Source organism: Hydra viridissima, unplaced genomic scaffold, assembly GCF_058129835.1.
Source record: "Hydra viridissima isolate aposymbiotic clone 2 unplaced genomic scaffold, HvirCarnegie_v1 scaffold_5, whole genome shotgun sequence".
Lineage (NCBI taxonomy): Eukaryota > Metazoa > Cnidaria > Hydrozoa > Anthoathecata > Hydridae > Hydra > Hydra viridissima.
In genome coordinates, this window is record NW_028324304.1 from 14,023,398 (window position 1) to 14,038,954 (window position 15,557).

At 27.5% G+C, this 15,557-nt stretch overlaps 1 protein-coding gene across 2 annotated transcripts; it reads right to left on the reverse strand.

Moving 5' to 3' along the window:
- Window positions 1-1,900: 1,900 nt before the first annotated feature.
- On the reverse strand, window positions 1,901-15,332 carry LOC149888829 (uncharacterized). 2 transcript variants are annotated; one of them, XM_090088398.1, is made up of 12 exons: window positions 15,071-15,332; window positions 13,078-13,194; window positions 11,574-11,619; window positions 10,387-10,866; window positions 9,639-10,121; window positions 9,011-9,496; window positions 7,915-7,960; window positions 7,643-7,820; window positions 7,346-7,541; window positions 6,341-6,437; window positions 4,141-4,190; window positions 1,901-2,121 (listed from the first exon to the last, which is right to left on the reverse strand). In XM_090088398.1, the coding sequence occupies exons 2-12, from the start codon at window positions 13,093-13,095 to the stop codon at window positions 1,943-1,945; spliced, it is 2,259 nt and encodes a 752-aa protein (XP_089944524.1). In that variant the 5' UTR covers window positions 13,096-13,194; window positions 15,071-15,332; the 3' UTR covers window positions 1,901-1,942. The 2 variants fall into 2 exon arrangements, with proteins under 2 accessions (XP_089944524.1, XP_089944523.1); XM_090088397.1 differs by lacking the exon at window positions 13,078-13,194.
- Window positions 15,333-15,557: the final 225 nt, after the last annotated feature.

Sequence of the window (15,557 nt, forward strand, 5' to 3'; positions counted from 1 at the left end):
ATGTTCTTTGATAATTAGCTCATTTACACATTCTTAAGTACAAAAAAAGTCACTGGTTCTTAAAACAATTAAACTAACGTTCCTAGTGAACGGAAAATTTCGTCCGAAAACGAATTTTCTGCTTCAACAACGGTTTCGGCCTAAATTCCGGTTCAAACCGCAACCAAAATGAATGGAAACTTTTGGAGGAGATTTTTTTAAAAAAATTTAGATACCATGGTGTGGCCTTTGGACTTTGTTAGGTCACACCACGGTAACTTGATTATAATTTATTGTTGGATCATAACGATTTCGTAATTGTAATCGTTTGTGGGTAAATCAATTTTTAATTACAACAATCATAGTATTTTAAATTAAAATCACGTTACAAAAATTGATTCAAGTTCTGAAATCATTCATTAAGTGAAGTAACCAAAATCAATAATTTCATCAAGTGTTTTTCAGTGTTATGTCTTAAAATGGAAAATAATCGATGAAAAGCTTTTTGTGGAAATATTTTATCGTAACATCCAGTGATCTAAATACGCAACTTGCAATATCTGCAATTATGAAAAAAATATCTGCAATTATGAAAAAAATATCTGCAATTATGAAAATATCTCGTTAATCGCATAATCCAAAACTTTAATCACTTAGTGGACTTTCATCTCATCTAAGAATTCCGCATCCACAGCTTACTCTAAAAAGTCTCCTAACTGAAAAAGCTTTATTCACAACTACCGGCAGTCCTAAAAATATACCAACTTCAGATCAACCTGAGCCTCTTACAATTAAAAACTTGAGCAATAAACTTATTTGACATCAGATCAAAAGGGCAGAATACAAAAATGTTACAATTTACAATTCCTGGCTGGGTTGACTATAGCTCAAAAATTGATTAAAACTTCAAAAAAGGTCTCCTCGACTTACAGATTTGGTCAATCGTTTATGATCTGTGATTTTTACGCCATCTTGCAGTTTTTACACCGCACTTTGACATTGGAAGTAAGAAATATTACCGTAGTATCCTCAATCCAGCCTTTAAGATTAAGCTTTTAACGAGTTAAATATTTTATAAAAAGTAGTATCTTGTTCTCATTTTCTTTTTCGAACTTATTTTACAATCTTGATTTTATAAATGGTTAATTGCGAACAAATTAATAATCTTGATTTTATGAAATGTTTCACGATATATGTTTATGTTTTCACAAAGTATGGATTCAGGAAGTTTTTATCGAATCTCTTGCACTTTTTTTTCCAGAGGTTTAAAAAAGTTGCTCATATCTATAGTTGTTGCAAATTCTAATAATTTTTTCAAATTGCAACAGTAAGGGCAAATTACAAAATAAGTTGTAATAATTTTTACTAATTGTAATATTTAAAAAACATGTAATAATTAATGTCATTTGTAATAGTTAATAACACTTGTAATATTTATTACCAGTTATAATAACTAATATAACTTGCAATAAATTAATAGTAATAATAATAATGATAATAATAATAATAATAATAATAATAATAATAATAATAATAATAATAATAATAATAATAATAATAATAATAATAATAATAATAAGAAGAAGAAGAAGAAGAAGAAGAAGAATAATAATAAGAAGAAGAATAATAATAATAAGAATAATAATAGTGATAATAATAATAATAATAATAATAATAATAATAATAATAATAATAATAATAATAATAATAATAATAATGATAATAATAATTATAATAATGATAACAACAACACCAACAATAATAACAACAACACCAACAACAATAACAACAACACCAACAACAATAACAATAACAACAACACCAGCAACAATAGCAACAATAACAACAACACCAACAGCAACAACAGCAACAACAACAAAAACAAAAGCAGCAATAATAGCAACAACAACAACAATAATAATAATAGTAATAATGCATATATATAATAAATCGTGTTGAATATTCAAGCCCATTTAAAGTTATTGTTTTCTTTGACTTTTAACCATCTTTTATTTGATATAATATTAGTTGTTAGTTCATCATTTAATATAACCTCAACAATATTGTTTCGGAAGGTGTACCCGTAAATGAAGTTGGTGTTTGGATCATAGCCAATCATATCGAGTAGTTGAACTGGAAGGACTAAGTAAAAATAAAAATGGTTATTCGACTTTAAAAACGTCTGCGCATTTTTCATTAATTTATATATTTACTGAATTAACCACTGAATTCTATAATCAGATTGATGATGATTAGATGATGATGTGATCAGATGATGCAGAAGGAATACTTTTTAATTTACCAAAACATTCATCACAAAAATTCGTAAAAATGCTAAAAGTTTACTGTCCTAATTCTATTTTAAATTAATAGCTTAATAAATTTTTAATTTGTTTATTTTAAATCATTTCATACTTTATCTACTAATTTACATATTAATTAATATTGTGAAATAGCTAAATGCGGGGAAATATCAGAGTTGAACTATAAAAACAATTTTTAAAATTATTGAAAACATAGTAATAACACTCCATTTCAGATGCTTACCCCATCTCGCTAATTTCTAAACAGTGGTAAAACTTATTTAATTGCATCTCAATTTTTCATATTAAAAAATCTAAAAACTAAAAATTCTTCTCTTGGTAAAAATTTATATCTCCTGATAATAAAAAATGAAACTCTTTGACTAGCCAGGTTAAGTAGCCGACTTTCATTTGAATAGTAAACTCTTGAGTTGTCGTGAATAACGTCTTCAAGATGTAATTATCGTGTGTTTAGGTGTTAATGTATGTAATTGTTAATGCATTAAATGTGTCAAAATGAAGCGATTGTAAAAATGTATAAAAAGAGAGTGTATTTTGTAAAATGTATGATTCGCAGTCAGATGTACAAAATGTTATCAAGTTCACAAAGAAAAAGTGACTCTTAAGTGTCTCAGGAAAAGTCTAGATAATTCTTCACAGAGTGGCACTGTAACAGGAAATTTCGATGCGGTAATGGTTAAGGTTATCTATAAAGTGTGAAACTGAAGTGGCTTTAAAATTATTTATTTTGGTGTTAGATAAAAACGCAATTATTTACTAAAACTTGGGGTACAACGGAATTACTTTATAAAAGTGATTTCATTTGATGCTTTTTAAAGTCATTTAAAGATAAAAAAAACTATTTACAACGTATTTTAAGTATTGTTTCATATATTGACAAGGCTTAACAAAATCTTTCTTAATTCTCTCTAAAGTATATATTATACAGTATACCAAAAAAAGGTTTTTATTCTCTCTTTCTTCCAGATGAGAAAATTATTTAATGGCATAAAAAAGTTTCAAGTAATTTTGTTTATTAACTTGACAAGTTAAACATAATTGTGTCAATAACTCTATTTTCAAGATCTGTCATCTTTAATTTAAAATAAAATGAACGTTAAATTGGTATCAAAATATCCGCTCCAAGTTTGTCAGATCTTATTTTTAAGCGCTATTATTCATCATAATGGATACATGCTGTTTAATTTGTCAAAACTTGAGTTTATGTGCATTTTTATTTGTTCAATTACCTTTTCAATAATAACAAACTGTTGAGGCATTAGTTTTAAATTAACTTTTTTCCAATGTGGGGCAAAAACTGTGAACCTAGATTCTTCTTAACTAGCAGATTTAGTTGGCATATTTTTTAGAGTATGTAAGTGTAAAAGTATGTATAAGTGTGAAAGGGTCCTTCAATTCATATTTCGTTCATATTTCGTTTCCAATTCACATTTAAACTTTAATTGATATTAAATGGATTCCTTTTCAATTTTTTGTCAGTTTTGACCTTGATAAAAATTTATAATTTTGATAACAAGATTGAATAGAGTACTTATTTATCAAGACGGTTTTTAACGTAAAAGCAAAAGTTTACAAATAATCAAGTTATGTCATAAAATATTAAAACTGGACATTAAAAAATACCCCCTGAATTGGTTTATTTAAAAATGGTTTAAAGATCAGGAACGAGAAGCATTTTAGTTTTAACAGACCTGTGACTTCTAAATAAAATTCTTAAAGGATGCGGAAATAGTTTTCGAGGGCCACTTTTTTTACTAGATCACAATATCAATTTAAAGAAAAACTTGCTTCTATAAGCTTTCAAAAACTATATCAAATTGCGAATTTAAATACTTACATCTGACACGTCCAGTGGTTATTTCACGTTGATAGCACGAACTTTGCTGTCTAATTAAAAATGTAAAAATGATTGAAATAAATAAGTAAATTAGTTAGCTTCCTTCTGCAAAAAAAAAAAAAGAATCTATTAAATAGTTTTTGAGTAATTAAAAATTAAAGGGTGCTGAACTTCATCGTGTTCAACCGGTATAAAATAGATTGTTATTATTATTATTATCATATGTTGCAGTGTTACACAGGAAAGAATATGCTTTCATTGTTTAGAATGAGAACACATCTTAAAATGACTGTTTTTGAGATACTGAGCTGGTGAACTGAGGCAACAATATATGACCTAAGTTCATTCGATGTTTTTAAATCTGTTGTTTGGGCGCAAAAAACAGGTCTTAAAATGGCTTAAGAACTTTTTAAATGGCAAATAAAAATTTCTTTTTGTTAGTTAAATATTTTACCAAAAAAAATTGCTTCTTCTCTTTTCCTTATCCGAACTTATTTTAAAATCTTGATTGTTTTAATCTACACAGCATTTTACGATATATGTTTATTTTCCACAAATTATGGTTTCAGGAAGTATAAATCAAGTCTAGAGTACTTTTTTATAACCTGACGTCTTCCAGAGGTTTTTAAGAGTTGTTTATATCTATACTTGTTACAAATTGTGATAACTTTTCAATATTATAACAATGTAAGTTGTAACAGTAATTACAATTTGCAATAATTAAAAAGAATTTTAATAATTATTACAAGTTGCAGTAGTTAACAAAATTTGTAATATTTATTAGCAATAGTAATACAGCTAATACAAATTCTAATACAACTTAGAATATTGGTAAAGTATGGCTTATGCTATAACTTATAATGTTTAGTTAGCTACGTTTAAATCAAATCGAACATTTAATTTAAATGTAGCCAACTACACATTATAAGTTATATGGGTACATCTTGGATTGCAAATATATATTATATACACCTTTAGAACACTTTTGTTTTTATTATTTGACTGGAGAAAGTAAGAACTTACTTCCTATAGAGGTGCCCACACTTCTTACTAAATTAAACTTATTGTGTAAACGTTTATATATATATATATATATATATATATATATATATATATATATATATATATATATATATATATATATATATATATATATATATATATATATATATATATATATATATATATATAAATATATTACTTCTAAAGTTTATAAAATATTTTTCTTATTTATTTTGTTTGTCAAAAAATGCGCATTATTGTGAAAAACCTCTATTGACTTAGTTCTTATGCAGAGAACAAGAAGCAATCTCTTACCTGTAGTTACAAGCAGGGTAAGTTTATTAACAAAAATAGAACTAACCTGAAGGAAATATATCTACAAGAAAGGCCAAAAATTCCTCTCTCAAAAAAAAACGCTAAATTCTTGCTTGTGATGAGAATTGTTTAAAATCGAATGCTTGTGTGCAGCACGTGCACAAAATGTGACCCTTTTTGATTAAAAGCTCAAAATGAAGTCAAGTTCTCATTCTATAAAACATTTAGTAACAAAACTAAAAATCTTAAGGTCTTAAAATATATTAAAGTAGAATGATAAAAAGAGAAAAGTAAAGATCTTATTATTCCAAATGATTCAGATTTTAAAAAAAAAAAGATGAAAAACGAACATGTCGTTTTATGAAAATTAGATTTTCAGTCAAATCTTGAATAATTAAAGGAAAATAGTTGTTTTGGTTTTTTTGTTTGTTAAGTTTTAATGAGCAACCATTAACGATTTCTTGATAGACCTATAAACTTGTAGGATGATTTTGCAGCTGCTTATAGAAAGTTTTTGCTTAAGGTTGAGATGAAAAATGAGAATTGAAGGATTTTAAAAAAGTTCTGCAGCCCGTGAACAACGGGTGAGGGTGGCAATTTTATCCACAACAGATTATTTACTATAGAAGAAGATACTGCCTTTCTATGTGTTTACAACCACGTGATTACTAGCAAAATAAAATAAAGTTTATCTTAAATTGATTAAAAGAAACAGATATACATTTTCATATAATTTATGAGTTTAAAGATATCAAATCTTGAAGGATCAAGGATCTAAATCTTACTAATGGATCTGAAGGATCTGAAACGCTCAACCTAGGAGCTTCCTTTTGTTTAGAGCTGTAAAACTGATAGAAAGAAAGAAAACAGAGCCCGATGTTACCTTTTTTGAACTGCATTGCAAACATAGTGATGAGTATCAGTCTGGAAATGTGTTCCGTTTTGATGATTATATCTCCATTTCAGAGAAAACTTGTTCACTAAAATTAAAACACAATAAAATGCAATTGAGGACTGTATACAAGCCAAATACAAAACCGAAAAAAACAGCGATAGAAAATCTGTAAAAATAAAAAGTTTGCAACATTCTTTTAGTTTTAAATTGTTTGTTAATATGCTTATTACTATTTACAGGAATTTTTTTGAATATAGAAACAAAGTCTTATTATGAAGGAAGTTCTTAGTTGATTTTGAAAATGGGCTTAACAAATGGGTTTTATGGTTTTATAAGAAGATCTATTCTGTTTCGTACTTCCACTAAAAAAAGGTGCCAAAGCATTATCTAAACGCTGTACCACGAATTTAAAACAAAGTTTAACAACAAATCGGTTGAGGATTAAAGTAGAACAGAAACTTCAAGTTGTTTAGAAGAAAGAATCTTTATTTTATCCATTTCGTATCTAAATCTTAAATATAAGTAAGCATGATCTTTAAAAAATTGGATGATACCCCATAATTAATATGACAAGAAACCAAACTCTAGAAACAATTTGTGCCAAAACTAAATTTTTTTTTTTTTAATTTTAAAATCCACTCTTTAATAATACAGATCTTATAAACAATTTGTATTTGTGAATACATGTGTTTTAAACACACTAAATGCACATGAAAAACCAGCTCACGACAAATATTAAGCTAAACAAGGCAGTTTGAACTGGGTGGGTAGAGGGATCACGTCATGATTTTTCTTTCCCAACTATTTTCAGAAACGCTTATGTATCCTTTTTTCTCTTTCGTCAAAACTTTATCACAAAATATTTTTTTTACTAAGAAAATTATGCAAAACATTTTGTATTTCTCTCTAATCATTAAGAACTTCCGATGGCCCTTACACAATATGACGAAGAATACAGAATGCACACGACGATTATCAAAATTAGAATTTTACCTGGTGGCACAGGAACTTTTGCGGGTATGAAAATAAAAGACTTTGCATCTTTAAAGGTCAACTTATTTAAAAGGTACTCTGACCAGAAAAATATTGCAACAATAGAAACATTAGTCATTCCCAGCGGTATTTGACTTTGGTCAACATCGTAAGTATTTAAAAATCCTACATACGAACCGATCCACATTTTATGCACCTAAATAAAGTACTTGTTTGTTAAGAAAATTAAAAAAAAAAGAAAAAAAAAAACTTTAGAGAATAAATAAAAGGAAAACATAAAACTTTTTAAAGACTTACGAAGGTAAATGTGAATTTGTTGGCTTCGTGAAAAGATGCTGGACTTAAATTTAAATCATTTTGAACAAACCCTTTGTGTATCAATTTCGACTCGTGATGAAAGAAGACAGTGATATTTTCAAGTTCAGTGAAACATACGGCACTTGTTGTTATATTCACATAAATTTGTATTTCATCGCTAATATAATAAAAAGTATATATATTTTTCATCCTACAATTTATAAATTTAAAAAAATTGCGAAACTTGTGATCATGAATGTAAACAAGCATACTTTTTTATTTCACTGAACAGATGTGGTATTAAACTGCAATTATTTTCTAAACGAAATTAAAAAAAAAGAAAATAGGTTAAAGTAACTCAATCCTAAAAAATTTGTAAACAACTTTTTTTATCTTTTTTTTTTTGTTTGTTTTTTTTTTGTTTGTTTTTTGTTTTTGTTTTATTTTTAATTTTGTATGTCATGAAAGTTAAATTTCTATTCGAATATTTACACTGTAATATGTATATTTATATATACACTATAATATGTATATTTATATATACACTGTAATATGTATATTTATATATACACTATAATATGTATATTTATATATACACTGTAATATGTATATTTATATATACACTGTAATATGTATATTTATATATACACTATAATATGTATATTTATATATACACTATAATATGTATATTTATATATACGAAATGTTTTAAAATTACTTTTATTATTGATTTACCGTTGGGTACTAATTTCGAAAAGCTGACTTTTTAATTCAACCCTTAATGACAAGATTTTTTAAAAAGATTGAGATGGACAGAGATTGAAAAAAGAAACGGGTCCAAGTAAGGAACATTATTTTAAGTGAAAAATTATTTTAAGTGAAAAAGGTGTAAAAATGATACTTTATTTTGAAAAAAATTTCTTAATCTTTGCAATTTGTTTTCACGCTTAATCCACATATTTGAATGTATTCCTTTTTTTATTTTTTTATGAAGCCATTAACGCAAACATTCTTGGAATAAACGTTTGTAACTTAAGAGAAAAATTTATGAAATAAAAATTCCATAAACAAATTCTCCTTTTAATTTAAATCCATTTCTCGTTTTTTTTTTTTGTTTTATCTAATACAATTTTCTATCCATAACTTTTACGTCTTAATTTATGATAATAGATAATAAATGTAATGCTAATAGAATAAAATATTTCATTTATCATGACAGTTACAAGGTTTATTATAACAAAGATTATACTTGCTATAAAATTTATAATATTTGTTGCAACATTATTTCTTTACTAGAAAAAGTAACCATATTGAAATTGGTTACTTATAAAAATTAAGTATATTCTAACAAACTACAAATAAATTTACTTGAAGCTGCATTTCTAATGATCAAGTTTCGAATATATCCTGGTTGTATCGTAACCCATGGATTTCCCAAATATACGTCGACGTCATAAAATACCCGTGGGTCCAAATTTTCAACCGAGTATATCACTGTTTTCGCAACCTCAATTATGAATTTTAATTTACTTTCCAAGACGATCTGTGTCACCTTAATATTTGTCCAATCATCTAACAAAAGTTTGGTCGTGTGATTTATCTGTTGAGCATCATTTCCATTTATTACAAAATAAAATTGTAAATAACCTTCTGATGAGATAAAAACTGCAGGGGTTCTATCGCCATAAACAGTCCCATTTCCACCAATTGTCAGAAGTATACTATTCAATTCATCAGGCCCATATTGTGTAAGTTTAAGCTCAAATGAAAGCTGGTATTCTTTAGGAAGTTTGTAAAGCACTGCAACTAATCGATTGCGTATCAAAGGTGTGTCTTCCGTTAAAGCAAAGGAATCTAAGAAAATAAGCTCTCCAGATAATAGGTATTTAAGTAAATCTTATTTTATTATAGATGTATAGTTGTACTATTTCTTGCCTTTAATTTTTTTTGAGCATCATAATCTAGGGAAAAAGTAAAGCATAACAAGTGTTTTAACCTGCAAGTGCGTTTGTGATTGCCAAATTTCGAATATATCCTGGTTGAACGAAATCCCATGGAGTTCCCATGTATACTTTCACGTTTTCAAACTCTTGCGCTTTTAGGTTTTCCTCTGTGTGAGCTACTGTCTCACCTATTTTAACTGAGTATATATACTTCTTCTCAAAAGCAATTTGTGTCACTGTTATTTTTGTCCAGACTCCAGTTGGAAGTTTCCCGTAGAAGTAATTTTTATTTGCCGCTCCATTTATTGCAGAACCAATCTCTAAATTTGCGTATGGTGATATTAAAACTGCGGGAGTTCTATCTCCATATATTGCTAAATTTCCACTGATAGACAAATGAATGACGCAACTCCAGACTCCAGTATATTGTGTAGGTTTATACTCAAATGATAACTGGTATTCTTCGTGAAGTTTGGTAAGTATAGATATTAATTGGTTGCGAACTAAAGCTATTTCATCTCTTATAGTGAAGGAGTCTATCGTAGAAAAAGTACAACAGGATATTTTGTTTGATATTAAAAACGTTTATAATTTTTTTATAAAGTTTAAGTATATTTTATAAATATAAGAATTTATAAGTTTGCACAATTTATGAATTTTACTTTTAGAACTTTTACATCAATATTATATTAAACTAATTCTCATATATCAAAAATATATTAAATGTTTACGAATTATTTTTAAACTATGGAAAACTTTTTGCATTTCTAAAAATAAACAATAAGTTCATGAGGTATTTACCTAAAATTGCATCTATGTAAATATTTCTGAGAAATCCTGGTTGCGCATCATACCATGGGTCACTCGTGTACACTTTTACGAATCTAAAGTCTGTAGGATTATTGTTTTCAACTGTGTAAACATTAACTTCAGCTATATAAATTGTAAATACATATATTCCATTAATGAACCTTTGTACTCCTTTAACTTCCGTCCATTTCGTTAATGGTAAACTTAAAGCAACCAGTTTGTTTATTTGAGATCCATTAATCGAAACGCTAAAACTGATATCACCATCACCAGTCAACCACGCTGCATAAATTCTATCTCCGTAACTTTCGTTGTTTGAACTAAGTGTTAAATGAATAACATTACCCCACTGTTGTAGAAATGCAGTAGGCTTTACTTCAAATGATATTTCGTATTCTTTTGGGAGTGTTTGAAGTATTGTCAGTAAATAGCTTTTCTTCAACTCGACTTCGTCATTCAAGAAAAAGTACTCTGTAAGGAGAAGTTGTATAGACTTAAAAAATTATGCAAGCTCGCAAAGTAAACGTGTTACACTTCATTCTATATAGAACAAATTGTTTTAGTTAAAAAAGGGCTGGATTTTATTTCCTAATGCTTTTTTCTACAACCAAACATTCAATGATTAAAAAAAAACCACTTAAGAACCATCTGAAGCATTGACACGTAGTTAAAAATATCACCCCTTCTTACATCTTTTCTTTTTTTTCTCCCATCACATTCCACTTCTCCAAGTCCCCTTCAATTTGCTAGTACTTAATTATTGATGTAAGTTATCCGATCCGAGCATTTCAGTCAAATGTCTGGTGAAACCTGAACCTCAGTCTAGGTATTACCAGTATTTACCAGTATTGCAAGATGCACAAGTTTCGCAGTTGAAGAAAAGTAGCGAAGATCGATTATAATTCAAAAGTCAGTCTGAATTGCTGCAGTCAAGGCCGGTAATACAGAAACTGACTTTCTTTTATCACCAGATTTTTTTTAGTGCGAAAACACCGGTATTAAATGCTTTATATAAATACTCAAAAGTCAGTTGGTTTGATTTTTTTACAGAGTGATAAATAAACTTTCTCTATATACAAAGATTTTATCTTTGAAGTTTTTTATTGATTTAAAATAATGTTGTATCATTTATCATCAGTAATCAATTCATCAGCAAATAATTCATCAGGATGACTTACCACATGTTCCTTCAAGAAATAAAAGTAGCACAAGTAGTTTTTCAACCTGCAAAATAAATTGAATTGTAAACTTAAAGATAAGAAAATAACATTGTTTCAGCTTTACATCAGTTAACAAAATTATAAACTGTTATAACTATTATCTTATGTCAATTAAAATTTATATCACTCTATGTAGCTTTGAATAACCAACGTGACCAACTTACAATTCTGTTTCTTTTACAAAGAAACCTTTTTGTTTATGTCAACTAAACAACAGCTATTTATAAAATGTAAGAACTATTATTTTTTTAGAGTTTTTCCACAATTTTCATCAGAAGTTCTTTTATGAATTACACAAACAAAGTAACATACAAATGAAGTTTTTCAAGTTTCCCTGATTGTTAAATTCCAATTGGTTTGCAAATAAGTTTTAAAAAAACGTCTCTGCACCAAAAAACGTTCCCGTTTCCAATATAGTTATTTTAAACTAGAAATTGATTGGCTTAAAGGGCTTTTAAGAGTGCCCTAGAAAACGTATTGAAATTTTGTAAAACATAGAGGTGTGGGAAAAATACTAGCAGTTTGATCAAAATTAGCAAATACATATCCTTTTTTTAAACGACTACTGTGAATGCAAATACAATATTGTATAATGAATAAAATAGATGAAATGAGATGAAAAACTAATTAGTAGAAAATTTTGAATTTAAGCAATTGCTTTACTATAATTACTTAAGTGTTAAAAAATAATCAGAATAATAATAGTACTGTTGATTATTTACTGTTGATTAAGTGCTGTTGATTATTTAATGTTATATCGATTATATTAATTATATAAATAGTTAGTAATGCAAAATTATTAAAGCAATTGTAAAAAATTAATATTTAATAGCGTGCCCCCGGTTTTGTATTACAGTTTTGCATCTGACCACCTGCTTTTCACTATAACTGATATTTTATCAATTGCAGTGAAAAACTAGTTCGCAGAGAAGAGGATTGAAGTTATGCCAGCAATGGCCTTTTTTTTCAAAAGGGAATTTTTTTTAGACTTTAGAGATTAAATCATTTTTTACTAAACCCCCTGCGTATTGTTCTGGAAGAAATGTTTAAGTTCAAGCTTCTTTCATGTTGTGGGAAGTTACAAAAGGATCAAAAACTTCATTACGTTATCTTAATCTGTCTGCATGTTCAATTAAAGTTTCTTTTTCGGCCTCCTGTTTCACCAATTTTTTTCCATTTAAAATGATTTCTGAACATCATAGGAGAACACTCGGGTGTAGTCTCTTAAATAAATGCAAATGCTTTATTTTCTTTTTTTTAATTATATCGTGCGTTGGCTTCCTTTTTTTTTTTTCCTTTTTTTTTTTTGCACTACTATAGTTTCAGTAAATAAAGTTAATTTATCCGATTGCTATGTATATTTCACTAAAATTAAACTTAGCTTTAAAAAAATATCAATAAAGTCAAGTAAAAATATAAATAAATTGGTAAAAAAAATTGCAGATAAGTTATCTTAACGAACCAATATAAAAATGTTCATCTATAAAACTCGTGAATCCGCCAAAGTAACTTGAAGTGCCACCAATATTTTTTATTCATATTTCATTGTTCAATGTTTTCATCACTGTTATACCTAAAACTATTAATTTACATTCAAATTATTAAAAAATTTTATCATAAGTAACTTTTTGATTAATCACTATTATTTTGTCCTCAACTGTATTTTTAAATTGTACCCTAACACTAGAATGAGGGGGGAAAAATCATAATTGAGCAAAGCCAAATCATTTAGTTTATGTAATATTAGTTTAAAATGTTTATTCAAAATTAGATTTTCATTTACATTTTTTACTTTTATTTTTACAAAAGCGATTTCAAAATTACGTTGCAGGTCGCTGAAAAAACATTGCATTATTGTTGTTGAAAAATGTTGTTAAGTGTTACCTATACAACCAATACGCAATATACCCGCAGCGCTTCTAATAACGATTTTACGTTTTAAAAATGATATTTAGCCGTCTGGGATTTGGAATAAGTACTATCAATTTATTCGAGAACAATTAATGGCTTCTTAGACATTTCTAATGTATTCCATAACTTTTTTAACAATATATTGGGTTTTCCAATAAATTCGTACCGTTCTTTTATTTCTTATAAAAAAATTTAGCTAAAATAACTGGCTTGAAATTAGAGTAGTGTAACACCTTTTAGCCTTTACTTTATTTTTTCAAATTTTTTGGAGCCCTGATATTTCTGCTTCATAAAAATTTAGTCTATAAATTCAGATTTATGGAACTCCAAGTTGACAAAAACCAAAATCTCCATCACCTTCTTCTTGTTAAGTGTAATCTCAATCCAGCTTAAACTAATGCTGCTCATGGCGCCAGAAACATCTATTCAGTTTACGGAGAAAGCTTCATAGCTGAAAGAACAGCTCACAAATGGTTCGATCGATTCAAAAATAATTAACTCAAGCTAGGCGATTCTCCTCCCTCCGGATATCCAGTGGAATTTGATGAGGAGAGTTGGAAGAACTGGTTTAACAAATCTGTTGTTTTGCACAGACTGCGCTCAAGCATTTTGATTTTATGGGAAAAGTCCTGAAGCTTGGGGTTTGGGTTCCTAACCAACTAAGCCAAAATAACAAAAAACAGAGGGTTACTGTCGCTTCTTCTCTGCGTGTTTGACATCGAAAAGGTGAACAAAAACGGTGAAACAACGCCATGAGTCAAGTGAGATCCATATTCATGCAAAATTATGCTCTGTGTAAGGTGGGGAAAAGAGGGCATTCTTTATTGGAAATATAAAATCGATTATCTGGACTAAATTTCTTTTTGTTTAAAAACGGCAGTGGTAGTCTTGTATGAGTATAATTACAGTGCTTTTTATAGGTGTAGCAATTTTTCTCTGTTGGTTATCTCTCCCGGAATTAACCTAAATTATCCAACAGCCTTTGGGTGCTAATTCCGGTTTAACTACTTCTTTTTTACTGCTGAAAGATTGGCTACATAAAAAAATTGAGCAAATTCTATAATCTATAATCCTTAATCTACAATCTTTAATCTACGATTTTTAATCTATAATTTTTAATCAAAGTTTTACTTAAAAAAATTGTTTAACTTTGTAAATAAATTGTTTTAAAAACAAGTTTAGTTTTTTTAATTCTAAAAAAAAAAATGGAAGACTTAGAATAAACTGGGCTTTGATACTGTTTATTTTAACATTAGCCATCCGACATCTATTTTTTGTGACTTTCCTACTTTATTTACTTTTAAGTAAATTGATTAAAATATGTTTCAAAAAAAACAAACTAGATCTTAAAAAGTGAAGCTGTGGTTACTAATGGTAACAGAGTTTAACTCCCAAGAGATTAGCTTCTTAACAAAATTGAAAAAACTACTTAATAAAATAGATCTTCAATCTTTAATATAAAATCTTTAATCAAAACTTTACCCAAAAAAAATTTGCCCAAAAACAAATATAATTTTTTGGTTTTTAAAAAGTAGAAGACTTACTATAACTTGGCCTTTGGTATTGTGTATTTTACTGCAAGCCATTTAACACCAATTTTGCATTTTTTTTTTTAATTGCCCTATTTTATTTATTTTTTGAGTAAATTGATAAAATCTGTTTTAAAAAAAACACCTGCTCTTTAAAAGTGCTGCTGCGATTACTAATGCTAAGAGAGTTTAATGAGAGCAATCTATTACCAAATCATACTTAAATCGAGCTAACAAGATATCAGATGAACTTATATATTTTTAAAATCAAACTGTTATTAAGTTAATAGCTCATCAAAAGCAAGCACAGTATTATAAGCACGTTTTTATTCACATCACCACCAAAATTTATTCATATAGAACTTTTATAGTTAAGATGTATAGAAAATTTCGACAACTTACTAATTTCAAATTAATAAATCGGTAAATTATTAATTTTTTTTGCTCTGTAAGAGCATTCAGAAATTAAAGAAAGCATATTTGATATAGCTAACAGCAAAAT